This window comes from Episyrphus balteatus, chromosome 4 (genome assembly GCF_945859705.1).
Source record: "Episyrphus balteatus chromosome 4, idEpiBalt1.1, whole genome shotgun sequence".
Taxonomy (NCBI): domain Eukaryota; kingdom Metazoa; phylum Arthropoda; class Insecta; order Diptera; family Syrphidae; genus Episyrphus; species Episyrphus balteatus.
In genome coordinates, this window is record NC_079137.1 from 48,413,690 (window position 1) to 48,440,835 (window position 27,146).

General features: G+C 30.7%; 1 protein-coding gene across 2 annotated transcripts; it reads left to right on the forward strand.

The window, feature by feature from the left end:
* The first annotated feature begins 6,252 nt into the window (after positions 1 to 6,252).
* On the forward strand, positions 6,253 to 26,769 carry LOC129920052 (tudor domain-containing protein 7). Of its 2 annotated transcripts, none has more exons than XM_056001209.1 (10): positions 6,253 to 6,990; positions 17,750 to 18,207; positions 18,309 to 19,613; positions 21,660 to 22,907; positions 22,965 to 23,330; positions 23,387 to 23,502; positions 23,573 to 23,861; positions 23,935 to 24,083; positions 25,985 to 26,133; positions 26,187 to 26,769. In XM_056001209.1, the coding sequence occupies exons 2-10, from the start codon at positions 17,980 to 17,982 to the stop codon at positions 26,438 to 26,440; spliced, it is 4,104 nt and encodes a 1,367-aa protein (XP_055857184.1). In that variant the 5' UTR covers positions 6,253 to 6,990; positions 17,750 to 17,979; the 3' UTR covers positions 26,441 to 26,769. The 2 variants fall into 2 exon arrangements, with proteins under 2 accessions (XP_055857184.1, XP_055857185.1); XM_056001210.1 differs by lacking the exon at positions 6,253 to 6,990 and adding an exon at positions 10,936 to 11,037.
* Positions 26,770 to 27,146: the final 377 nt, after the last annotated feature.

A 27,146-nucleotide genomic window follows, 5' to 3' on the forward strand; every position in this document is an offset into this window, starting at 1 on the left:
TTTAGACATTATAACTCCAAGTTTTTAAAAATCTGATGAAACAATAATTTAAGGACACATATGCATAGTCTTTAATACACTTAGTTCGTCTTCTATCCACTTCATTTTTGAAGTAGAAATAAATAAAAATTGCTTTTACTTTTAATACCTTACCTAGGCCAAATTTCTTCACTCCCCATTTTATTTAAAGTTCCCATTAAAAATATAAAAAAAACGGTCGAATCGGAAACAAATTTTAAAATTTTCTCTTTTAAAAGGCAGCTTTAAATTTAAGTATTTATGTTCAACTTTGATATACAACTTTCGTTTCAGAATATGACTCTAAAGCCCAATTTATTGACATTTATTTAAAAGCGCCATTAAAAATTGAAAATCTGTAAATCTTTTAAAATTAAGTATGTTCATTGTTCACACCATCTCACTCTTTATAACTTAAAAAATCTGCCCTTCCGAGACTCACAGTTTCGAAGGAGAATTCGAAAAAAGTTATAAAGATTGTTAAAGTTGATATTTAAGTTCTTGACGTTCGTTGTCTGGCAATCTAGTTAAGGCCCCAACCCATAGAATCCGTTGCGGCCGTTCCGTCAATCCATCCGTTGAAGTTGAAGTTTGGGACAGAAAGGGGTGACCCATAGAATACGTCGTACGACGGATTGCTTTTTGACAGCTCACTTCAAATTCCAAGGTGTGTTCGATATCACTGGTCTGCAAAATTTAACTTTTTTTTTTTTCTCCTTCAAATATTTTTTTGATATTATGAAAGATTAGACTTTCCTGAATCTAAATCTGGTTTCAGAAAAATTCTATCAGGTACCATTTTTGTAAAAATGATTTTTGAAAAAATGTGGGTAGTTTCTAAAAAATCAACCTTTTAGATTTATTTGAACTCGTGCAAAATTAAAACTATTTGTAGCATTGAGCTCAAATTTGGAGGACTTATCCCTCGTAATATCGATTGACACCAAATATGTCCTTTTACATTAATGTTTTCTCATTTTTTAAAATACTGATTTATAAAAAAAAGCAGAAATATCGAAATCCTTTACTTTTTAGTAAATCCAACATGAACAAAAACACCTTAATTAAGGAAAATGTAAAATATCAACGCTCATTATATTTAAAAAGTCAAATATGCAAAGAAAACCATAATAAAATACATTAAACAAAACTTTTACTTGTTTTGTAATTTTACATACTATTTATCTATTTAGAAATATCTTATTTGTAATAAACCATTCGATAAACTGCTTCAGATTTGTTTCTAGTAGAAACAAAAGTATACTTTTCTTTTAGTTTTTGATGTGCTGAGTTAGAATCCAAAGTCAAAAAAATTCTATCACGTGAGGATTTTAAGATATTCGCATTAAAGAATCACAAAATCAAGTTTTTTCTTAGAAAATCTCAATAAAAACTACTATATCTCACAAACCAGAGCTGACCGAAATTTTTTGAGTTCGGATTCAAAATCAGCACACTAAAGTCCATTAGAAAAGTATATTTTTGTTCTAGGGAGAAAGATATATTAATTTTTAGAGATCATTTTTTTTTATGATAAGATATGCCAAACCTACTAAACTTACTTAAATTAAGATATCTTGGAGAAGAAAAGAGATATTGAGAAGATTGAAACTGAATTTGAAAGAAAAAAAATAAGTTCTTTTATAAACCGTAACAATTTTAATTGAAAAATATTACATTATGCCAAAATATTTCTTCGAAAACAGCTAAAAAATGGGTTTTTGAGATTTTCTAACGGGAATATCTAAAAAACGTGACGTGCTAGATCAATTCTGACTTCGGATTCGGAATCAACATACAAAAATCCTTTAGAAAACTTTAGTTTTATTTAAAGGAGAATTTCCTTGCAGACCAGTGTATTTTATCGCTGAATGTGCACTAAGGAAGTTCTGATGCAAGAAATTTTCAACTATTATTGTTGTTCTTTTTTTTAATAAAATTAAATGCACGACTAGATTTCCTCTAGATACTTGCTCTTCAGTTAAAAACAATTTTTTATAACAAATTATGAGTTGTAGGTATGACTTTGGCATAGTAAAATTGAACTCTACAACAGAATTTGAGTATTTAATTGATATAATTTATTAGAAGTATCATTAAATGTTACTTTTATTACATTTTCTTTACAAATATACAATTAAAGTTCACAATTCATAAAATCGGAGAAGGAAAGAACACAGTTCTTAGTTCTGAAATTCCCCGGTGTGCACTCTAAAACAGAAAATTGAACAGATCTATTGTTGACAACCAATGTCAAAGCATACGACGGACGAAAAAGTAGAAAGTTGGGCAACTTCTTCCGTCGAATCCGTCCGTCTCTGTCCGATCCGTCGCTTATGGGTCGTTTCCCATAAGAACGTGTGTATTTTATCGAGATGTCAGTCAAAAACTTCGACGGAACGGACGCAACGGATTCTATGGGTTGGGCCCTTTACATCTGGAGTGTGATGAGATAACAGTTTCCAGTCGAACGTGTCTCTCATTCTCTTGTTCATCTAAGCGACAATTGTTCCGATTTTGATCGGAAGGAACAATTGTCAATTGCAATTGCAGACCTCGCTGACTTACAGGTGGGTTGGATGGCAATCAGACTTGTTTTGTTTATGGTTGTAGGTGACAATGTCCAAAGGGTGGGAAGTAGATATCAGCAGTCGACGACGATGCCATTGGATTTTAAGCGCTTCCAGTACACTCTTTTCTTAGAAAAAGGTGTCGTAGAATTTACTTTTTTCTCTCAAATTAACCTGGGCTCGAATTACGGCATACGTTCGTAAACGAATGGTTGCTATGTGTCCCTATCGTTTTCTAATAAATAAATAGAGACAGAAATAGTCAAAACGTTAACGTATGATCGTAATCGTGTGCCGTAATTCGACCCCTGATTAACCTTAATGTATGGGTTATGTTCGTAAATATTTACTTTACATCACAGCTCATTTCGTGGAAATAAGGTGGAAACCACCTTATTTAAAATTCGTATGGGTATTTATCTCTTTTCTAATATCCGATACAAGCTATTACATAGTTATTTTCCGTCTATTGGGGCTTCGGTGAATACAAATTTTATTCGAATTAAACTCTTTAATAACGTACGCCCGTATGAAATAAAATGGTTTGGAAAATCATTGCTAACACAAAACAACTTAGAAAGTCTGCAGTTGAGAAATAAATAAAAAAATCTATGATTTTTGTTTATACATTCTTGCTCCAAGTTACTGTTGTGCATTGCACTTTTAATTGCATATTCCTTAGCATGGATTTCAAATTTTGGTTTGCCTTTTTCATTTTAAGCAGTATGCAAACCTCAACAAAATACTGACTTTACACACTATCACTCTTTATCTTTCATTTATTTTTTAAATTTAATTTTGAAATAAGTATTAATAAATCAATCGAAATGAAATTAATTATTCGAACATTTTTCTGCTTATCCTTATTGATTCCCTCGATACTAAACGAAGACACCTTATCGTCTTCCAACGAAGATGCTGACAGCTTCAATATTGACTACGAATTCAATGAACTGGATTCCAGTCAAGAAGTAGACTCTTCCGATATGTCCTCGAACATTTCTTCGAATGAAACAGATTTTGCAAATAAAATAGATTTAATAATTGCATCGATACGTGAAAGTTCAGTTGATATTTTACAAGATATTGGAGATCTTGAAGATATCCTTTTGGAAAATCGTTCTGATAATAAGAAAAATATTTCTATTTCTTCAACAACTACAAGTAAATATGCATTAAAGGATATGACAATACCGAGTAAGAATATTGCAAATAATACAAAGGAAAATCAACCAAAAATTGATATCCTCGAAGAAGGAAAAGAAAAAATAAAACATTGGGAAGAACAAATTAAAGCTTGCAAATCAATTTTGAACAATTCGAAATTGGCGAAATCTAACAAGTTAGAAAAAATGAAAGGAAAACAAAACAAGATGATTGAAAATAGAAAAGATAGTAATGATGACCATACTCGTGAATTCAGAGAAAAAGCACACCGGAGAAGGCGAAAATTGTTTTTGGAAAGCATGGAGAACTTGAGACCAGTTTATTTAGGTTAATAGTTTTTTCTTATAGTTTGAACATAAGAAACATATTTATTTCGTTATAATTTTATTTTTATAATGAATTATTTAATATGCAAATACATAATATCTAAATAAAATATTATAAATATCTAACATTCAGCAAAAATTAAACTTTTATTTTTGCCACAAGAACCAAAATATATTTTTTGTGAAGGGTTAAGGGGTGCTAAACTCGAATCCAAAGTCAAAAATATTCTATTAGCCTCCGTTTTTTTAAATATTACCATAATAAAAACGATTTATGATTGTTTTCTAGGTTGTGCTTTAATGTGAAGTAAGTTTGTAATAATTTCAACATAGTTTGGAGCGGTGTCTATAAGAACTGTTTTTCTACTTTCAAAAACTGTTTAAATCTTTCCGATATTTCGTTTTTTTTTTTGTGAGAAATATCTAAAGTTTCACGTTTCTTAAGTCACGTAAGACGTCCATCTAGCCTTTCAACTGATCTGCATTGAGCCTGTATAATATCTTTGACTTTCTAATGTCACACCCGTTACATTTTATTTGAAGATATTCTCGATATTAAAAAACAATGAAAAAAAAAAATGAATTAACCCTCTATAACATATAGTATACCACAGGCAACAAACCGAAAAAGATCGCCCAAAATCTGTAAAAAACATATTTTTATTCTTTTAAAGCTTCTTACATAATCTTTAAGAATTGATTTATCGAAATAATGCGCCATATTTCTAATAAATACCACCAATATTTTTAATTGGCAGTTAATGTTGAAAGTTCGGCTTCTTTTGAAAATAAGCAAATTTGTGTAAAAAATACGAAATCCAGAAAAAATATTTATCCTGCATAAACTAACGGGGTTTTATTTTTGGATTTTTGAAAAGTGCCTAAAAATAAATATTAGATAGTTTTTTGTTTGAATTTCTGCATGTTTACCTATATAAAAATAAATTATTTAAACTTATTTTTTTACTCCCTAAATATCGAAATAACCAAGTAAATAATGAATTTATTAAATTTTTAAAAATTACGTGTTTTATTATAGGTAAAGCCCTGTCGATTGACATTATTAATTTTAAAATTTACGATGTTGGGTTACAAAGGGTTAACTAATGTATTAAAATACTAAACTTAGTGAATAGTTAAATAAATAAGATTGAAAAACATACAAAAATCTTTCATGACCATTCAATGGAATTATATTTTATGTTTGCTGCAAAAATAAGATTTTTAATATTCAATACGATATCCACGAGTTATTAAAAAAATTCTCAACATCGCTTCTAAAATTTACCGAAACAGATAAACGTCACACCCGTTACACCTAATCTAAAGGTATACGTTACAAGACAGGTTAACAAAATGTAATTTTAAAAATATATATTAACTTAATATTAACATAAGATTTTGAAGATTTTTTTTAATACCTTATTTAGTAAATGGTACACAAATAAAATTTCAAAATTAAATTAAATGTGTCACACCCGTTACAATGGAAAATGGGCGCTCAACTGTAAATTGTACTTGTGTTTTGTGTATAACGCGCCAAAAGAAGTATGGCTTCAAAATATGAATTTCGTTAAAATTCACAATGTTTCTAGACCACTTTCGTCGATTTAAGAGTCACACCAACGACGAGTAAAAACGCAGGGAAGGAGAGCTATTGTATGTGCGTAAAACATAAAAATTTAAATTTTTAAGGTTCTTTTAAAAATTAAGCGCATTTTTTTATCATCAAAAAGTTATAGGTCTATATGAATTTGATAATGACTTTAAAGATAAAAACTACCAAGAAAAACATCATCAAAGATGTAAAAGTAAAATAAATCAATAACCAAATTCCCAGAAAATGCATCACCCTATTGAAAAAGCTCAATTTACTCGAATGTTCGAATGAAATAATTATAAGGACATACAAAAAAAGCTTTAGCTTACAAGGATTAACTTTCGATATCTTTTGACGCCAGTTCCAGTTCTCTTTCGTGCTTTAGCCTTTTCACTTCGGAAAATATTATATTCACGTCTAATTGTTGTTTTCATTCCATTAGAATCACTTTTAAGTGAACAATAATCATAAAATTATTTAAATATAACCGTCAATTCTTATATGTGTTACAAAAATTAATAAAAGAAGTCTACTTTTTTGCGAAAAAGTGAATAAAAATCCCATCAACAATGGGTCGTACTCAAACATTGCATATTCTTGGGGATCCACCATATTAAAAAGCCAAATGTAAAAAAAATACTTGTGTGTGTGTTTCTCAAAAGCTCATTATTTTAAAACAGGAAATTACAAACTATAGATTTCTCTTTCTTCTAAAAAAAGAGATATCATGTGAGTGGGAATCAAAAATACAAAATAAAAATGCCAACACAACTCCAATGTCGCACTTCTTCTTCTCACTCATCATGAAAACTTTTAGAAAGAGAAATCATAACAATTCACAGAAATACCATTCAATAAAATGAGACAAATATTATATTTCTTTATAAACATTTTTTGATGTTTTCTTTTTCACATCATCAAGCTTTCATGCAAATGAAAGAATAGGCAATAATATACCCCATCGCACACAAGTATTGCAATTTACCGTTTCTCTCGACTGGACTAGTCTGGTGGCCTGCTACAACTGAATCGAATATTGGAAGCGGAATTTTGTGAATCTCCTGACCTGACTTCTTGGCTGCGATAATTTTGTTTCCATTTTAATGTGTACAATGCAATTTTAAAATATAAACAAAAAAATCTATAAATAGAATTTATACAACAAAATATTCAATATATTTTGTGTCCAAAAGTGTGACTTTTAAAAAACTGAAAAAGCAAAAGACAAAAAGAAATAGACTATTTATGTGTGCATTCGATGTAGTTGAAAAGAATTTTTTTTTTATATTGACCACTAAGCGAAATCAAGGTGAGCTTATTTTTTTTGTATTTATTTATGTTTCTAATTCCAATTGTAAATTTATTGTATAATGACAAGCTTGTTATAGAAATGTTAAATAATTTATAGGTATTTGTAATAAAATGTTGACAAATGGCAGACAGTTTGGGATTTGTTGTCTTTTTTTAGTAAAATAAATTTTGCATTCTGCAGCCATTTAATGGCAATGGCAACTGCGTCGGAATTTTCGGTCGCATTTTGACACAGCTTAAGATCACAATTCACAACCTCACTCATTCAACCACATTTTGTTATTGGTTATGAAAAAGGGAGTAGGTAGCGGTATGTAAGGTTTTTCAGTGAGGAGGAAGGAGAACTGAAGAGTTAACTGTTTCAAGAGTCTCCTTCGCCTATTGTTGTAAAAATGTGTGGGCTTTATTTTTTAGAATGTCACTTGAACAATTGTCACTTGGCAATTATAATTTAAAAAGACAAAAGAAAATGACATGAAAAGCAAGCAGTTTTTCTAGTTTAATTTCCATTATACATCTAATTTTTTTTTTTAATAATAAAAAAAAAAGTATAAAGTAGGCCGACCGGAATTCTCAGGAGGGAGATAGGAAGTCAACTATGTCTATGGTCTCTATGGGAATGTTAATTCAAATTATTTTTCTTTGATTGCTCTCTTTCATTTCCTTAGAAAAAAAAAAGATTTTTTGTTTGTGTGGCAGCATTTTTTTCGCAAAAGAGATAAAAAATACAAAACACGTCGACCGCAAAAAAAGCACGATAAAACAAAACTTTCAAATAACAAATAGAGAAAATATGCATTGTGCGAAAATTGGTACATGATATACCCTATGAATAAGTTGTCCTATATGGGGTTTTTCCACTTCTTTCTCATTGGTCAATCTGCACTGGTGAAGAGGTAAACAAACATGACCAAGTAGCCATCAATTGGCCAAAAATAACAAAACTTGTTGATATGGCTTTTGATTTAACGTTTCTGAAAAATCTCACAAGTAATAAAAAAAAAAACCCCACAAAGTGAGGTGAATAGGGTTTTTTGAGGTTTTCGTATCACAAAAACTGATCTGATCTGATATTCTGTGAAGCAGGTCACAATTCATAAGTTTGTCATCTGTTAGCAAGAACTTTCTCATAAAATCAAGTTCACCTACTCCTGTGAGATTCTTTTGGCTTGTGGCCGGTCTTACCCCAATAATTTTGTTCTGAGAAAAAAATCATACCTATTTTCAGAGTTCTTTTTTAATGGTTTGTAATAGTTATATTATTTAATACTTTGTTTTAAATTTGTTTACCTTGGAGTGTTGGCTGTACTTTTTGGCTAACGTGATATATTTTTTTAATTCCAAAACTACGTTTGTTAGTTGTCAGTACAGGACGGAGTTGTCCGTCCATGGAAAAAATCAAAAAATAAACGATTTTTAAATGGCTTGATAATGAAAATTTATCTTTATTAACAAAAACTCAACACTGCGTTTTGTTGGCATCCTGAAAAATAATTACTTCCGTAATCCATGAAATTCATAAACAAACTAAAATTTACATGAGGACAGAAGAAACAAAATAAACTACAGACCACAGCTGCAGACATATCGACCCCTTCCCACCAAATATTCGTAAGCGCCAAATTAGATTTTGAATTATGGACAACATTCAATTGTATTTGCGAAAACTCATTTTGTGACAGTTTTTCCGTCCAAAAAATTTAAAATAATGATGCAGAAAGCTTATTTGTTGGTTTAAAAAAACAATTTTTGTAGTTTTTTCCAAAAACAAATAGCGCTAGAAAGAAATAAAAAATTTTACTTTCCCACTTTTTAAGTCATTGTATTTAAGGCTTAAGAACGAATAAGATATAACTTTTTTTGTGTTAATGTAATCAGGAATTGTTCAAGAATACATTCACATCGAAATTGTCTCCAATAAGTCTTAAAACAAAAGTTTTTGCCCGTCTAAGAGAATACATTTTACCAAATTGCGGCTGATATGGCTGTCCGTGTCCGTTTAAGAACATAAAATGTATGAAATTTCAATTCAAGATCCACGGTCGTAAGAAATTGTCCGCCTAAAGGAGGTGTCCGTAATAAGAGCTTTAACTGTAGTTTAGGAAATTTCGGCTACGAGGCCAAAATTGGTTACACAAATTTTCAGCTCGAATGTCGACTGATTCAAATAATTTTTGGGATTTTTATGTAATAAATTGTTTTATTTTGTGTAATTTTTTTTTTTAAATGTCTAGCTATCGGTGAGATTTCCCAAAATAGAGCTGTAACTCAGAATGAAACATTTTAAGAATTTTGGTTGAGTGGATTATTTTAAATCGTTTTATTGGTTGCAATAACGGATCAAGAAAAAATCAGGTGTAGATGCATATCTATTTTTGAAAATCAAGAAAAAAATAAATTTCTTGAAATTGTTTTACTTGCAAACTTCCATTGCAACTCTGCCATATTGGGAATGGTTTTCTGTAAACTTGCACTTTCTTGATGAAATCACAGAGTTGAAGGTATACTTTTCCATCATAAAAATTCCCATCAAGTTTTTTTTTTTTTTGTAAGTACTCCCATAAGACAATTTTTAATAATTGTATCACTCCTGAAGAATGTTCCAAACGGTGGTTACAGCACGAAACCACTTATTCAATTTTGTTGGTTGCTATTCCAATAATCAAAACGCTAGCATACCAGATACATTCTATTTATCGATGAATTCATCAACTCGTAAAAAATTGAAAATCATTAGAAAACTGAATTCATCACCTCATACAAAATTTAAAATCATTCAAAAACTTTATATTAACATACATATGTAGCTAGAAATTCCTGTATTCATGGCGATATTTAAAAAAGTATTTTTGTAATAGCTAGGTGCTAAAAAATTATATAACGTAAAGAACGAAAGAAAATGATTGTAATCGTTTGGCAATTTATGAAATATTGAAACATTTTTCCTGCAAGAAGATTTGCTTTTTCTAGCTTAGCATTAATTTAAAAAAAATTTATAAAACAGACAGTTTTTTCATCATATGTATTTTGTGTTTTTAAGTTTTTTTTTTGTAGGTGCCTACTTAAAAATGCATTTTCACTTTTGGAATAGAAAAGTTTACTACAAGGTTTAATGTAATAACTAGTACACCAGTTATTACATATTTTCTTTCTAGTGTACATTCAAGCTTAAAACTTGTCTCAACTTTTTTTTGAAATAAATATGTATATGTATACACCACCTGACAAAAAGTTAAAAACTTGCTTACAATTGTTTATAGTTTCATCTTGATATGAATGCACATTTGTTTTCTTTAAATATATCACACATATCGAGTTTCAATCAAGAGTAACACAATATTGCATTCATTGAATCAAAACAGCAAACAGTTTTTAAACTGAGTTTATAACTATATCACATTTACTATACATACTTTGTATTTATCTATTTTATAGTGCATTAGTAAATTGTAAATTGTATAATAATTTATATCCTTGAATCTATGTTTATTTTGAACACATTCTATTATTTTGCGTTTGAATTCGTTAATATTATTAATGTTTTTTTAATTCTTGCACTATTTTTTCATTTTCTGTTATTTGCCCAACTTTATAGGTATGAAATAAGAGCAGCGAAAAATCAAAACTACCGCAACTGTCAACAAACTTTTCCTAATTTGAATGGCAATATGAGTTCCAGTCAAGTTCATGATCAGAAGATATCTTGATTAGACCAACAACCTTAGTCAGCATAGTTTTGTGATAATTTCTTATTTCAAAGCTAATGACAGACCTATTTTGTCTGTTTTTTGTTGACGATATCATAACACACCCTATATTAACAATAGAATTTCACACATTTGCTTTGCACATTTTATTCCATTCTCAAGAAAGTTTGCAAATTTTTTTTTGCGGTTAAGCCCCTTTTTTTCTACTTTGCTAATTTTTTTTTTTTTTTTTTTTGCTGTATCAGTTAAACTGAACAGTCAATCACACACTCGTTTGGCACCTGATCGAACACACAGCAGCAGACTAGCTAAATTGTTACCACTTAAAAATATATTCTGTATGTACGCATAATATACGTCATTGTCATTTAAGTATAATAAATTCCTTGTTGTTAATCTGTTTTTATCAGTTATTTTATCGGTTAGTGTTTACATTCTTTTCAATGCTTTTTATTCCTTTTGTATTAATATTACACAATCAACATGATAAATGTATGTTGTGTTTTATTCTAATTATAGACTACACGTGGCTTTTTTATGCATTGTTGATTTTTTTGTTGTTGTGTATGTTTTTGTTGTAAAGGCATGAATGCGAAGGGAAACCAATGAATAGAATACAAAAAAAAAAGCACACGCTGATGTTTTATTTATTAGAAACACAAAGTGAATGTTGTTCTCTAGTTGAAGTCGTCGAAATGGGTCATCAAACTACCTCGGTGAGGCAGGTGAATTGGAAAGTTTTTTTTTGTTGTTTTTTCTCCTTGAGTAGTGGTTGGAAATTTGTTTGTTTATTTTTTTTGTCGGTTTTTGCAGTGGTAAAAAATTCCGTTTTTAGTGTGCATCAAGTTTTTTTCAAATTAAATTTCTGTGGTTAGCTTTTTTGCTAGGCTTTCTTTTGGAAAATGTTCCTAGTTAGAAAAAGAGTCGTATACTTACTTACCTGGGACAAAAAAAAATGTTTTATAAAATTGTACCAAAATGCAGGACAGGATCGCATAATTAAAGTTGCTTTTTATATAATTATTTACACAACAAAATTGTAATTTAATTTAAACAAGAATTTAAAAAATTGTATAAAATTTGTTTTGAAAGTTACAAAAACATCTTTTTAAATGGTTTTGGCACTCAAGGAAGTACCATTTTGTTATTTCTCATATACATATGTATAACAAATAATAAAAATCGTTGGAGCCTTTTTTTCAAAAACTGAAAAAAAAAATGCTACTGACAAATAAATGTTTTGAAAACATTGATTACAAAAATGAAAAAAACGGTTTTATAATAGGAACCGTAAGTTACTCTTAAAAACATATTTCTTTTATGAAAATCGAGAGAACTGTTTTTTAACATTTAAATTTTATTTTAAAGGATTTCGAAGTTGTGAAATCATAAAATTTAATTTAACTTTTAACATGTCCTTAAAAATTTTGAAATTTAAAAGGGTTCATAATGTTGTTTATTATTCACCAGAATTTTCTATGTGTAGCTTTTCAACTTGACAAACAAAAGCTGGAACTAGATAATTGAAGGTAAATTTTAAAAACTAGTGTTTTTATTTGAAAAATTAGAAAAACTTTTCCAACCAATGTTTTCTTGTTTTCCGTAAAAGTATTCCAAATTTTAAATCGACAAATCAGGGGCGAAATCGTCTAACGCGATAGTTGATAGCCAAAAAAACCATAATTTTGCTCCATATATCGTCGATTTTGATTATCAATTTACGACTATCCCGTTAGCCGATTTCGCCCCAAAGAATGTGCAAATTCGGAACAATTACTTTACAAATAACAAAATAAGTCCCGAGTTTCATAAATAAAGAGCCGGGACAAGGTATAGAAATACGGGACAGTCGCGTTAAAACTGGGACGGATGGTCACCGTATGTATACTCGACAATAATTACAATGCACTTTCTCAAGACAATAAAACCAAAATTTTACGCACACTCAAAAAGTTTAAAGTTTATAAACTAATTTGAAAATTAAAGCAATTAATGCAATTATCTAAAATGTTTAAAAATAATAAAAAAAAATTGGACATTGACGGCGGTCTGCGGTCAGAGTTGTTACAAAATACAAAAATCCAAAACAATGAATTAAATGTTGTTCTTTAGGGATTCTTCGACATACGATGAAGAGATGAACAATCTTAAAAATAAAAAAAATTGTATACATTTGAATGTTGGAGAATTCTATACACATAACTTTGTTTGTAAATATGTATTCCAAAGAGAGTGGTGGGCATACGACATTGCATTTAATTGTTTCAAAGTTTTCAATGAGTAGCAAAGCAGTGGAAGCAAGTGCTCTCAGTATTTATGACCTAGAAATTCCACATTTCAATAGTCATCGAGTTGATCGGCGGCGTTCGCTTATATATATGTACATTAGACTGGGCCAAAAAAATAAAAATTTTTTTTTTTGAAAGTTACTTCGAAAATCTTGTTCAGGATGATGAAAAAAAAATTTGGTGAAAATTTGAGCCGTTAAAAAAAATTTTAAGAGGTCTATCATCGGTGTTTTTTATTTTTATACATGATATGATGTTTTACAACAGAACTGCTAGACGATCAAAGTAAAAAAATTTTCTGTTCATTTTTTCTTATATAAAATTAAATTTCCTACAAAAAAGATCTAATTGAAAATTTTCGTCAGACGAGCCGTATTCGAGTAATTAAGCTTTTAAAATCGAAGTGTTTATTCAATTCGCCTGTTTCACTTTGGAATTTTGTGATGAGCAAATAAGTGAATAGAAAAATAAAACCTCGACAGATTCTTATAGGAAATTTAATTCTCTACAAAAAAGGTCTTGTAGTAATTTTCCCTAAATTGAGTTTTGAAGAAGTTATTCACGATTTAAATCGAGAAAAAAATTAAAAAATCAATTTTCAATTTCAAAATGTTCTAATTCACTGAAAATTCAATATTTTCAAATTAGCAAGATGTTTTCTTGTAGGGAATTAAGCGTTCTATAAAAAGTTCATTGGCAGCAAATTAATTGCTTTAACCGTTAAGAAGATATTCGTATCAAAACCAATGCCCACTGATTTCAATAGTTTTCTTATGACAAGTATGCATTTGCAATTTGAATACGATTATCTTCTAAACGGTTAAAGCAATTAATTTGCTGCCAAGGAACTTTTTATAGAACGTTTAATTCCCTACAAGAAAACATCTTGCTAATTTGAAAATATTGAATTTTCAGTGAATTAGAACATTTTGAAATTGAAAATTGATTTTTTAATTTTTTTCTCGATTTAAATCGTGAATAACTTCTTCAAAACTCAATTTAGGGAAAATTACTACAAGACCTTTTTTGTAGAGAATTAAATTTCCTATAAGAATCTGTCGAGGTTTTATTTTTCTATTCACTTATTTGCTCATCACAAAATTCCAAAGTGAAACAGGCGAATTGAAAAAACACTTCGATTTTAAAAGCTTAATTACTCGAATACGGCTCGTCTGACGAAAATTTTCAATTAGATCTTTTTTGTAGGAAATTTAATTTTATATAAGAAAAAATGAACAGAAATTTTTTTTACTTTGATCGTCTAGCAGTTCTGTTGTAAAACATCATATCATGTATAAAAATAAAAAACACCGATGATAGACCTCTTAAAATTTTTTTTAACGGCTCAAATTTTCACCAAATTTTTTTTTCATCATCCTGAACAAGATTTTCGAAGTAACTTTTAAAAAAAAGAATATTTTATTTTTTTGGCCCAGTCTAATGTACATATATGTATATATTTTTTTTTTTTGTACCAACCTTACTCACTCACATGCAAAGTGTGTTACTTATTGTCTGCTGGCTATTTTGCTTTAAAAAAATATATTCACTCACAAATATACAAACAGAGCAGAAGTATAAATTGCATTAGCTTATTATCATTTATACAAACTGAATAAATATAAAAAAAAATAAAAATAAGTGGAAGAAAGTATGTTACTTCGTTTGAGCTGATAAAGGGTGATTCACCTGAGTTTGGAAATTTAAACTTTTCTCTCTGTTGTTTGTATGGTATGGAGATACTTTTTTTTATCTGCATTGTGCAATTTTGTTTGCAAAATGATTGTGTTTGTCTTCTCAATGGAATGATAATGGGAAATATATTTAAAATTGTTTCTGTTTTTCTGTTTCTTGTTGTCGTGCGGGAAGTTATCGTATTTGAAGATTTCTTTTGTGTATATTCAGTTTTATTTGGTTGTCTTGCTTGCAAATGTATGTTTATTTTCTTTGTTTGTCTGTTTAAATAAAAAAAAAATATTATAAATGTTTATAAATATACCTACAATGAAGATGAAATTGGTTGATTAGAGGGTATGAACTTAGCAATTAGATTTCTTGAAAAGTTGATGATCATTGAAAAATTATACCTAGAAAAACTTTCGTTTTTGTTTATTTTAAATGATTCCTATAATGAATACAGAAAAGAAAATTACAATTAATCGTTGTGACCTTTGAAGTCATTGCCATTGGGCACGTTCAAACACCTATCGGATAGGCTATCTGGGATACCCGTATCTGGAATATCTTTTTGAACAAAGAGGTATCCAGATAGCTTGCCCAAGCAGCTACTAAAAAATATGTAAATATTGAGAAGAGGAAACTTTTTCTTTTGAGCAAATTACATTTTTTTTATTGTTGAAAAGTACTTGCACAATCGCTTTGACTTTATTTCTTGCAATTTTTTTTATTTTTAATAGCCCGAAAAGCAATCAAAATAAAAAAAAGCCAAATGTATATCAGCTGATCACTCGGATACCTGAGGTATACCAGAAATTCTGGGATACCTATAGATTATTTTTTGACAGAAAATGGTTCGTTTCCTTGCTAATTTTTAACATTGTTTACAACAACAAAAAGCTATCCGATAGCTTTATGTTAGCTCTTTGAACGTGCCCATTGGGAAGCAAAAGACTTTTTATTTGAATTTTCTCTTTTTTTTTTGTCTTAAAATGGCATTCTTCAAATTTAATTTCAGATTAAATAAATAATAAATAATTGGACAAAGAAATTTAAATTTTGGAAAAATGTCAATGGCAAAAATTTGTTTTTCAAATTACTTCGAATTAAATCGCCGAAATCTACCTCTCATGTTTTTATTTGGCTTAACAATATTTTCTCTTTTGAGCTTGATGCATTTTTACATTGGTCAAAAAGTTAATATATTAATACCGTGTACACATTTTCTGCTTTCAAAATAATCTGCAGCGTTCACTTTCATTTCAGCATTCACTTGGTCAATCAACGTAATACTTCCCTTGTGAGCTTGTAAACTATAAAAAATAACAAACGTTTAAAAAAATGTTACCTTTGACGTACATAGACATACCTAAATGTGCGTGCAAGTCCGCGTTCAAATTAGTTTCAATCCGGACACCCCCTTGTGGCATGAAGAAACATGCAATCCCAAAAATAGTTTTAACACGTCTTAAAAGGGTACTCTATGGAATAAACTAAAACAACATAAAAAGCTTCAGAACAAGGAAGTAAAAGTTCATTGTTCATTCATTCCATAACACGATTTAGGGCAAACGATGGTGTTTATTTTTATAAATCTAAAAATCGCTATCGTCTCGACGAAATCATTTTCAAATGAATGTTTGCTTTCCGTAACTTTATTATCATCAAAACAGATGTTTGACTCATAGCTAAATAGACATCGTCTTACATTGACTTGTGAACACAATTAACTCTATTTACTCGCTCTAAAAGCAAAGTATTGATGTCAAGCAAAAAATAATCGAGGCTTTAATCATGAATATTAATTCAATTGAAAAAATTTTTTAAGCTTTTTTGTATAATAAAAATTATAAGATAATAATACGATCTGATGGTATAAAATTTAAGCTGAAGAGTAAGATCTTATTATGTTAATTTTTTTAAAGCAATCGTATTTTACAAAAAAAAAAAAGCGAACAAAATTATTTACAAAAATATACTATCTAAAAGCTTAATATTTTTTCTAAAGAATTAAACTACATACATTGAAGTCTACATATCGTCGGTCTCATAAGGAAGCCTCGTAATTCCCAAACTCTAAATTTTACAGGAGAGACGAAAAATTAGAGAGACAACAGAGTAGTTGGGGAGTAACGTGCTGTGCAAAATTTGAATTTAAGTATATTCAAAGTTTTCGAAATGACTTCAAGTTTTCTGGGTTGCTCCGCTGACATATTTTCTAAAAAATGACATTTAAAAGTAATTTTTGAAAAAACGGTGGAGTTATTAGGTTTCCCTATGACGCCGACGATATGTTGCTCCTCCTTATTTCAGCTTTAATTATATATCTTATTTATTTGCGAAATAAAATGTAAACCAATCTCATCTATAAGTCCTATATGTTTGAGATTTCGTGCAATCTTTCATAAATTCCTCAAAATAAGAAACCATTAAAAAAAACCATACAGAAACATGTAGTTGTTTTTTAATAATAACCACTTTGTCGGTGATCTTCCCTAACTCAGTATTGAACTTTTTTTTTAATTTTTCAACAGTTCTATCATTACTCTACTTTCGACGACCTACCGTTTAGATAAAAACAAAATTTTACCATGTTTACCCCTATTTAATGATTGAATTTTTAGGATATAACTTTTCAAATAAGCTATACATAGTACATTTTGTCTTAAGTTTACCATGGCGTTATATGGTCTTTAAAATCACAATAGGCCCATCAGGGACCGCAGTGATAAGGCGAATTATTCCCACATCTCACCCTGATCCTAATCGTATATGGTCTTTAAGATGAAAATGCAATTTTTAAGAATTTAAGAATTTATTTTAATGTCATGTTTGACTGTTTTTTTTGTTGTTGTTTTACTATCCTTAACATCGAGTATCTATGTATGTACAATATTGAAAGTACGAGTATAATAAGATCTTAAGTCAAGTGCATCCACACAGATGTTGTGCTGTATAGTTTGAAACTTAAACGCTAGTGCAGCTTAATGAAGTATTATAAATCAAAATTCTGACATATTTTTTTTTATCATTTCAAAGTGTTAAGTTTGTTCATTTCTAATTATGCTGGTTTTCTCTTTTTTAGATCAAATATCATCTACAACGTTCATCCCTAATAGGAAATGATAGAATTCTATTTTTAAAAATAATCATATTTAAAAACTGCACCAGAAATTGACGACGACGACAAAAACATAGCCTGTCTGCCCACGGCGCTGAAAAGAAATCAAAACAAAAAAATCCTTAAAACAAAAAAGACAAGAAGAATTTACACACAGAACCTCTAGCGCCAACGTTGTTGTTCGGGAACACGCAATGTCAATGTCGAAATCGCCCGACACAGCACAACAAATAAAAAACATAGTTTCGGTTTTCCGTGCGCTTGTCACATCCCGCAAACAACCATGTACGTTACGTGAAATTCTTCGAGAATATCCTGAAGTTGAGAGCAGACCCATCTATCCCAACCAACTTGGATATAAATCTATTGAAGAACTTCTCCGCGAGAGTGGGGAATTTGTGCTTACAAAACTCGGTGGAGAAGTAAGTTTTTTTTTTTCAAATTTATTTCTAGATCAAACAGACAGCAAATGTATCTAAAAATAACTTGATGGTATTTTTCCATTTTATTCTCTCTATTCCAGACATGCATCGCTGCCAAGTACAGCAAGAACTCTTCGCATATAGCGTCTTTAGTGCGTGGACAGAAGAGTAGTGGCAGCAAGTCGAACAAGGCAATCAAGAAGGCACAAATACGACAACCTTACCGCCCATCTGATCAAAGTTGGAATAAAAGTTCATATTCATCGAATGTATATCAGAAGTTGCCATCTACTTTGAATAGATTTATTCAATCGCAAAATGCTATGAATGGCTATGGTGGTGGTGATAGTAACAATAATACCAGTCAAGTGAATAACCGAAATAACGCACATCAGCATAAACAGCAAACTAACAATTACAATAACAATTATAATCGTACTCAACAACCTCAGCAGCAACAGCAGGCTTTAGTTGGTGGACAAAAGGATTTACGAGAAAAGTTGAAAAGCGGTCAAAAAGAACCACAAAAAGAACAAAAAGACTTGCGTGAAAAGTTGAACACCAAAAAGAACAACAACAACATGATTATGCCAACTGCTTGTGGCAAGTCACAGCCACAACAACAACAACAACCGACCCAGGATCTTAGAGAAAGGCTAAACATGAAGCAGAATCAACAACAACAACAACATTCTGCTCAACAAAATCAATCGCATCAATCACAGCAACAACAACAATTCCACCACCAGCAACAACAACAACAGGCGAATAAAGATAAAGTCAGTCCTCGTGCAATACTTGGCCAAAACAACAATGGAGCCAATGGTGCTCCAAACTATGCTAAACAACAACAAGCGATTTCGGTTGCACAATTGCAGAATAGCAATGCGATAGCTTTAGCCTCTACTATGATCCTGGCTCAACGACAGCAAATGGTTATTCAGCAACATTTGCAGCAGGCAAATCGTCAACAAACTCAACAACAGTCCTACCAGGCCTCAGCTCAACGCATGTCACAGCAGCAACAACAACCGCAACACCAACAAAGTCACCAGCATCAGCAACAACAGCAGCAACAAAAAAGATATCAGCCGCAACAGCAACAACAACAAAAATCAAATCATCAAAACTCTGCTTCCGGCGGTTACCATAATAAACAGCCATCGCATGTTGTTTCATTAGGACCCGGTGTCCCAGGAAAGAATTCCGTTCAAGATAGACTGAAAATAAAGATAACCAATAATATGTGCAACAAAAATAACAACAATTCCAATGGCAGCGGTGGAAGTGCAGGAATCACACCAGATTCGTCGCCAGCTTTGTCATCTGCTGGATCGGATCAGCCAAGTCCATTTGGCGATCGTAAATCAAATGTGATAAAAAATAATGAAACCCATGAGACTCAAGTAAGTTTTTGTTGATTTTGTATTTTAATTGAAGGCTGGTATTCCAAACATTTTAAATTTCGATAACACCGATTCTTACTTAAATTTAGTAAACATCGGTGAATTACAAATATCTTCTGAACGATGATAAACAAACAAAATTGTTCCTTTTGTATTAAAAAATTGTGCAAAGGTTTGTCCTATCTCAGTAATTTTTAACCGTTCCCTTAATGAATATATGTGCCCTTAATTATGAAAGTGGACTTAGTCACTCCCAAAAATGGCATCAAATTTAGCCTAAAAATAATTATTATTTAAGGGGTAAAGTTTATTTGAAAGCGAAATCGCAGTAAATAAACTTCTTTATTGCTCCTCTAGTGATTTCATAAAAGAAATATAATTAAATCGTTATAAGAAAATTATTATGTAAGTTTTTCTTCAAACAATGCAAAAAGTGACTTAGTCCACTTTCATAATCATGGGCACATATTATCCTGATGATTAGAAATTATCCTACTTTCATCCAGTTTTTGAATCAGGGTGTAAAAATGAAATATGCCCGATGTGTAAAATTCCTGTAATGAAAGAAGTTATTTCTACACTCCAGCATGGCTTCGTGCCATGACCACCTTGTAGTCTTTAACAACCATTTTCTTCACTATTTCTCAACTTGAAGCAATCTAGAGAGTTGGCAAACTTGAGAGTTGACTTCAACTCGAAGTTGAAACAAAAGTTGAACATTTTGTTTTCTCAAAACTAGTTAAGCAGAAAATGTTAATTCCCTTCAGGTGAACAATAGTCTTAAAAACTACGGGCTAACAAAAATTTTTCGGTATTGAAAATTTCCACGTGAAATTCACAATAGGGCTGTTTGACTGTATTGTTTTAAGCCTTGTACATACTTGTGAAGCAAGTCGTGAAGTGAATTCATACAATTTTTGTTTGTTTTCAATTTTCAAATTAATTTTTTTCGAAAAATATATAAGGAGAGTAGATTCACGAGTCAAAGAGATTCCCGTACATTTTGCACGTGAACTACTTCACGTCATGAAGCAAAACTCTCCAATTTGTTTCTCACCACGAAATTTCACGGGTGACCAAAAAAAAATTTATGGAATCACTTTACGACTTGCTTCACCAAGTATGTACTAGGCTTTAAGCTATCTCAATGCTTCGTTTTATAGCCTAATTCAAAAGATTTCTCAGATCCTCTTACGTTTAGATCAGTATATTTTAGCTTCGTTCGATCTATTTTGGAATACTGCTGCATTGTATAGAACCCTATCATTCTATTAGAATTAAAAGGATTCAAAAGCGTTTCACCAGAATGGCTACTAAAATTCTTCACTGGAATGCTGATATGCCTTCTTTTGTTATTGGGATTTCAATCTCTTGAATCTGGAAGAATATACAGTCGAATGCCTCCAAGTCGAATTTCCCTATAATACGAACTTTTTCACCATTTTGAATGAAACCGTTTGAAGCAAAAAGATAATATTCATTCCTCCAAGTCGAATTTCTCTGACACAATTTTCGTTTCCTTTGAGAATTCAACTAGTCGGCTGTATGTACTTTGATGTATGTAAAAATATTTAGATTTATAAATCAGAGGACAAGTGTATATTGGATTGCTTGCAACCCTTTATTTTGATTTAATTCATTAGAATAAAATGAAACAATTAGTTTTTGTGCTTCTGGAGCGAAATAATTATAGAGGACAGACTAACTATGTTTGTTACCTCATAACTTTGGACTAAGTGAACCAATTTTGATAATTCTTTTTTTATTGGAAAGCTGTTGCCTGCAGTGTGATCTCATTTCAATGTCGTCTAGTCATGGCCATACAAACTATGAAAAAAACCATAAAACCCAGTTTTGATCCATGGAAGTCGGTTTTATTTTTTTTTGATAAAAATGATTATTTATTCCCTGGTGGGTAGAATTTATTTATTATAATTATAATCATTATATTCTCTGGTCTATAAGAGATTTATAACTCTGCTAAATAAATAAATAGTAATAAATATTTCTTTTATCTTAAATTTTATTTAATGTTTTTTTTTTCAGCAAATAATTCCGCCAAAAGTTTTCCAATTCAATCCGAAACTCGATCCTGTAACATCACTCTCACAATACTGTGTAGTTAGACGGTGTTCGCAACCCGAATACACCTTTTTCCGATCGAAGTTCTCAAAGCTATTCCAATGTCATGTACTAGTCAATGAAAGTATTTACTCAACCTACCCCAATGAGTATCCAAATGAGAATTTGGCCAAATACTCTTGTGCTAGTATGGCTATTGATGAAATCAAAATTCAAGAAAGTCGTCGGCATTTGCCCGTCTGTCCGGACACTGATCAAGAATTGACAGAGAAAATATTCCAAGAACTAAAATCTCATCCCCACGGCATCTTTGCTAAAAATCTCCCCGAATGGTTTGAGAGCACATTCAAACAACTGTTGCCCGATCATTGGTGGTCTTTGATTGAAGGTTCAAAGCAATTCATAACTGAAACATCAACACGTGATAGTTTGATTATATTTTCAAATAATGACTTTGAGGCTGGTGACAACGAAGAGCCCGAAACTGAATCTTATACACTCGATTCGATTAAATTACCATGGAGCGAGAAATATTGGAATCTCTACATAACCCATTGTGTGTCGACTACTGAGATTTGGGCTCGGCTCTTTGGCAAGGAATATAGTGAAGAATTTGACAATTTGATGAACGAAATCGATATGCACATGTTGACTGAGAAGACCCGTCCCGTTTCGGTGGCATGCAAACAAATTTATTTAGTTTGCATAGCAGAATGTTGGCATCGAGTGCGTTTGGACGAAGTTGATAAATTGAACGCCATTGGTCAGTGCTTCTTTATTGATTTCGGTGATGAAGACTGGGTGCCGGTCAGCCAGTTGCACATTTGTGAAAAGAAGTTCCTGAAGTTGGCCCCGCAAGCTGTTTCCTTTAGTTTATTCGGTTTGGAAGACTTTGCTGGCAATCCAAATGCCAAACGACACTTGGATGCAATGCTTGCAAGCAAGAGTGTCGTTGGAGAGATTCTAACGAAGGAGGAAGTTTATACTGCTGGCAATGCCGAGGACAGTGTAATTAATATACAGGTTGTTCTTTATGACACATCTTCACAGGAAGACGTCAATTTAAATCCATTGGTATTGCATCAAATCTGTGATGATACACCACCACCGGAAATTAAACGTACCGGACTTACAACTGTGTTAATTACGCATATTACTGACGCTGGTGATGTTTTCTTGCAAGTACGGAACTCTGAGTTGCAATATGTTCAGGTTTGTATTTTGTTTTATTAGAAAAAGAAAATTCTTCTAACCAGTTTTTATTTTTAGAAACTCATTCAACAACTAATTGAGTCAAAATTCAAGAAAGACCAGCATAAAGTTACCCGAGCTGATATTCAAAGTTCGAATATGTTTTTAATTTGTGATAAAACCAATAACCAATGGTATCGAGGAGTGTTGGCCAATGCCACCAATAAACATTTGGATGAAGACGAATTTGATATTTTCTATATTGATTATGGAATGACGAAAAAGACTCATATTTCGAATATGTTCCAATTGGAATCGTTGAGTACTGCGCTAAGTAAATTCCCTCGCCAGGGTATCAAAGCAAGATTAGATAATATTCCTCCGACCACTTCGGCTATTATTGCTAGGATGCGAGGTCTTTTGCCTGCTGATTCCAGAGCGTTGGTATGTTTGTGAAGAGATTGTATTGTAGATTTTTTGTAAAATAAATGGAATTGTAGGTCAAAATTGGAACACCAAGTTCTATACCTTTGATAATTGTCTACAAACGTTTTGAAGGCAGTGAGGCTCTTTGCAATGTCAATGAAGTCATTCGAATTGAACAGGAATTAGAAAGGTATATACTACATGCTTTAAAGAGGTTTTTTGTTGATTAAAAATGTTTTGTTTTTTGTCTTATTTTTCAGCTCATCAACTGACCTCTTGGATGATAGTCTAACGATTACATTAAATGATGGAAAGAGTAGCAGCGGTGATGGTAGTAGTCTACCATCGCCCGGAGCAACTTCCCGTAATAATTCATCTGTTGATTTACAACAAACTTTTCGAAATTTAACTATTAAAACGAATTCTGTGCCAAATTCACCACAAAAAAGTGATTATATGTTAAAATTAAAAAATTACGAAGATGTGCCAAATGTGGGTGAATTTATGGATGTACGTGTTACAATGTCGGCGAATCCACTTAATTTTGTGGTAGGTTTTTTTTATTTTCTAATATTAAATGAAACTGAATAATAAATATTATTTTCTTGTTGTATCTTTGTAGATTCAACCATATAAAGATTTTCCAGAATTACGCAAACTTATGAAAGATCTACAAGAATATTGTGAAAATAATGACGAATTTATTCCTGTTGATATGGTGGAAATTGGACAAGTTTATGCTGGCAAAAATAAGGATGGCTTCTTTCATAGGTAATTTTAGTTTGCACTTTATCTTTCAAATAATTTTCTGTTTAATGTTTAATTCTGTTTGACCTTGGGAAAACAAAAGTCCAACGCTTGTCTTAACTCAGCTAAAAAAAGCTATGCTTTTTGTTGCTATTGTCATTTGATTACCAATAAGATCGTCAATACTTTTATTACTCATCATTGGGGCAATCGTAAGAAAAATTTCTCTTCAAACATGGAAACTTTTTTATTTTTCTAAATATGCCTTATTTTAGCAAGTGTTGTTGGGAAAAAAGTTGAAAGTCCTATTATGATCTAGCGAATCGCTTGACAAATTTGGCGAATTAAAGTTATTAAGGATCTTTTTTTTGACACAAGAACCAAAATATACTTTTCTAAATGTTTTTTGAGTGCTGAACTCAAATCTGAAGTCAGAAAAATTCTTATGTGGAGTAATTCACTACAGATAAATCTGTAACGGTTCCAATCTGAACTTATTTTCCTCTTTCAATCTTCCTTATATTAATGACGTTTTTTGCCATTTTATAACTGTAATATCTCAAGACTCGAAATATGGCCCTAAAGCCTATTACGTAGATCGAGCTAAATTTTAGCTTCCATTCATAATTTTCTAAAAAATTTAGCCGAACTAAAATTTTTTGAAGAGTTTCAGCCAGCCGAGTTTTACACAGCTTTAGCCAAAAAAATTATATTTTTGTTCCCGCGGAAAAAAAATATCAGCTAAAATTAAGTGCGATCTGCTTCATTTTAAGTATGGAACTCCATTTAATTACACTCCCGCTCAAAATTAACGCACACTTTTGCAGTTAGAACCCGTTTTTGATCATTTTACCAACAACAAAAAATAAATAAACAATATTTTACAACTCCAACTGAGATAGTGACATGAGTTATAAAGTTATAATAGATTTTATCTGTAGAATAAATAGTGTGCATTAAATTTGAGCAGGATTGTATTTTGTTTTGAGTTTTTTGTTTCAGTAAAAATCTTAAAAATAGAATTACAAAAATTAAAAACAAAATAATTGAATTGACTTCCAGGCTTAAACAAAAAACTTTTTTTTTTCAAAAGTAACTCTAATTTCAAATTTCATGTTGTGATGCAAAAGCAGTAATGCCTTTACGAATTCAACCTTAAGTTTTGGGTAGCTTAGACCATTTTCAAATTTTTTTTCTCCCTAGCCCAGTAAAAACAGATTTTTCAAGAAAAAAATTCGTAGCAGGCTGATATTTGGTTTGGTTTATAGGCCGTTCAAAGCCTATAAAACCTCCGTCCGATAGTCAAAGGTCACAATGTTATACTCACCGTTTAGAAAACTTTTGCCCCATAATCCGTCAATTGTTATACAATTTTATTTTGTTGCTATTTCGGAAAGAAGACATTTAGACCTTTTCATTGGTGTATAGAACGAAAAACAAGTTTTAGTGAATAACTTGTCCAATTTTAACAAAAATGCAAATCAAAACTTGTTGAAAATTGTATTTTCTAAAAGTTTTATGACCCAAATTTTTTGAGTTAATTTGAAAACACTATTACTTTTAGCCTTACTCCGTTTAGTTTATACCCAATTTGAGTATAAATTTTAAGATAAATGCAATGTGGGGGTGCTATTAGTTTTTGGGGCTGGCTGCGATGTTATTCTTTGCAAATTCATGTCATTTTATAAACACAAGGTACTTTCTTATTCTTATAATCGATAAATGTTATAAAAAAAATGGCATAAATATTATAACTGATGTCTTACAAACCAATAAATTTTTTAAATTTTTCGATACGGTTCATTATATTTCCTGAGATATGATAACTGTTTTTAAAAAAAATATATAATGTAGTTTTCTTTCAACGCTTTTAGCTTTACTTCCTTACTTGGTCAATTTAAATATTCTAAATTTATATATTTCAGAGTAATTGTCGTGAACAAATACCAAGATATGATCCATGTGAGCTTCTGTGACTTTGGAGATGTTGATATTCTCAGATGTGATCAGTTGAAGACACTCCCAGCCAAGTTCCGTCAGCTTCCTAAGCAAGCAATTCAAGCGAAATTATATGGTAAAAATCATTCATTTAACATTAACATAATCTTTAATTTCTTATTTTTAAAGGCATTACTGCTCGTAATGTTGACTGGGCTCTAGAAGATTGTTTACGCTTCCGCGAGCTTACAGTTGGTCAAAAATTCGTCTCAGTGATTAAGAAAATAAGTAACGGTGACAAGATCAGTCCAGATACTCGAATTCTAGAGTTGGATCTAATCGATGTGAAAACCGATGAGGATATATTTATTCGTGACATTTTAATAAAAGAACAACGTGCCATTGAGGCAAGCAGTACTGATGGTTTGCAATTTGGCGAATAAATGTATAAGAGCACTAAGAAAAGAAATAAAAAACAGACGAAGTTAAATGATTAAGGTGCTCCTCCTGCTTACAGCTTCTTGCAAAAAGAATTTTTAAATTGATTTTAATTATTCTATTTTATTATTTGTCTGGAGATGATCTATTCTATTTTCATTTAATTAGAACATCCATTCACAGACACACTCACACCATACACACAAACACACACTCACTGACACACATGGTGATCGATTGTTCTGTCGTGTTCGAGACAAATAATTTGCGTTACGTTAAAACGAATTGTTTTATAAGAAATTATATATAAACTTAGAATATATAAAAAAAGAAATATATATTATACATTAAACTTATGTATAACTCGACCTATTTTTTATGAATTTCAATTATAAGTAATTTATTGCATTATTTATACATACATAACAAATACATATTTATTCTTTTTTGTTATGTATTTAAGAAAGAAAGAAACAAAAAAATACAGATTTTGAATCAACTTAGAATAATATAATTAGATAATATTGAATATAATGAAAAAAAGTCATATAAATTTAAAACGAAATGTTGTAACTTTTCATCAATTATTTTTTTTTTTTATTTAAAATAAATCAGATCAAAAAAATAATACATTCCGCTGAAAAGAAACAAACACACAATCCACTCTCGAAGAGGGTCGTGTCTGATTTATCTTGCTTGTTAATTTCAATT

Excerpts from the sequence above, each read along its gene's own strand:
- LOC129920052 (XM_056001209.1), top strand. The coding sequence starts at position 17,980 with ATGTCAATGTCGAAATCGCCCGACACAGCACAACAAATAAAAAACATA. Across the intron at positions 23,331-23,386 it reads CTGCTGATTCCAGAGCGTTG|GTCAAAATTGGAACACCAAG; the intron begins GTATGTTTGTGA and ends ATGGAATTGTAG. Across the intron at positions 23,503-23,572 it reads ATTGAACAGGAATTAGAAAG|CTCATCAACTGACCTCTTGG; the intron begins GTATATACTACA and ends CTTATTTTTCAG.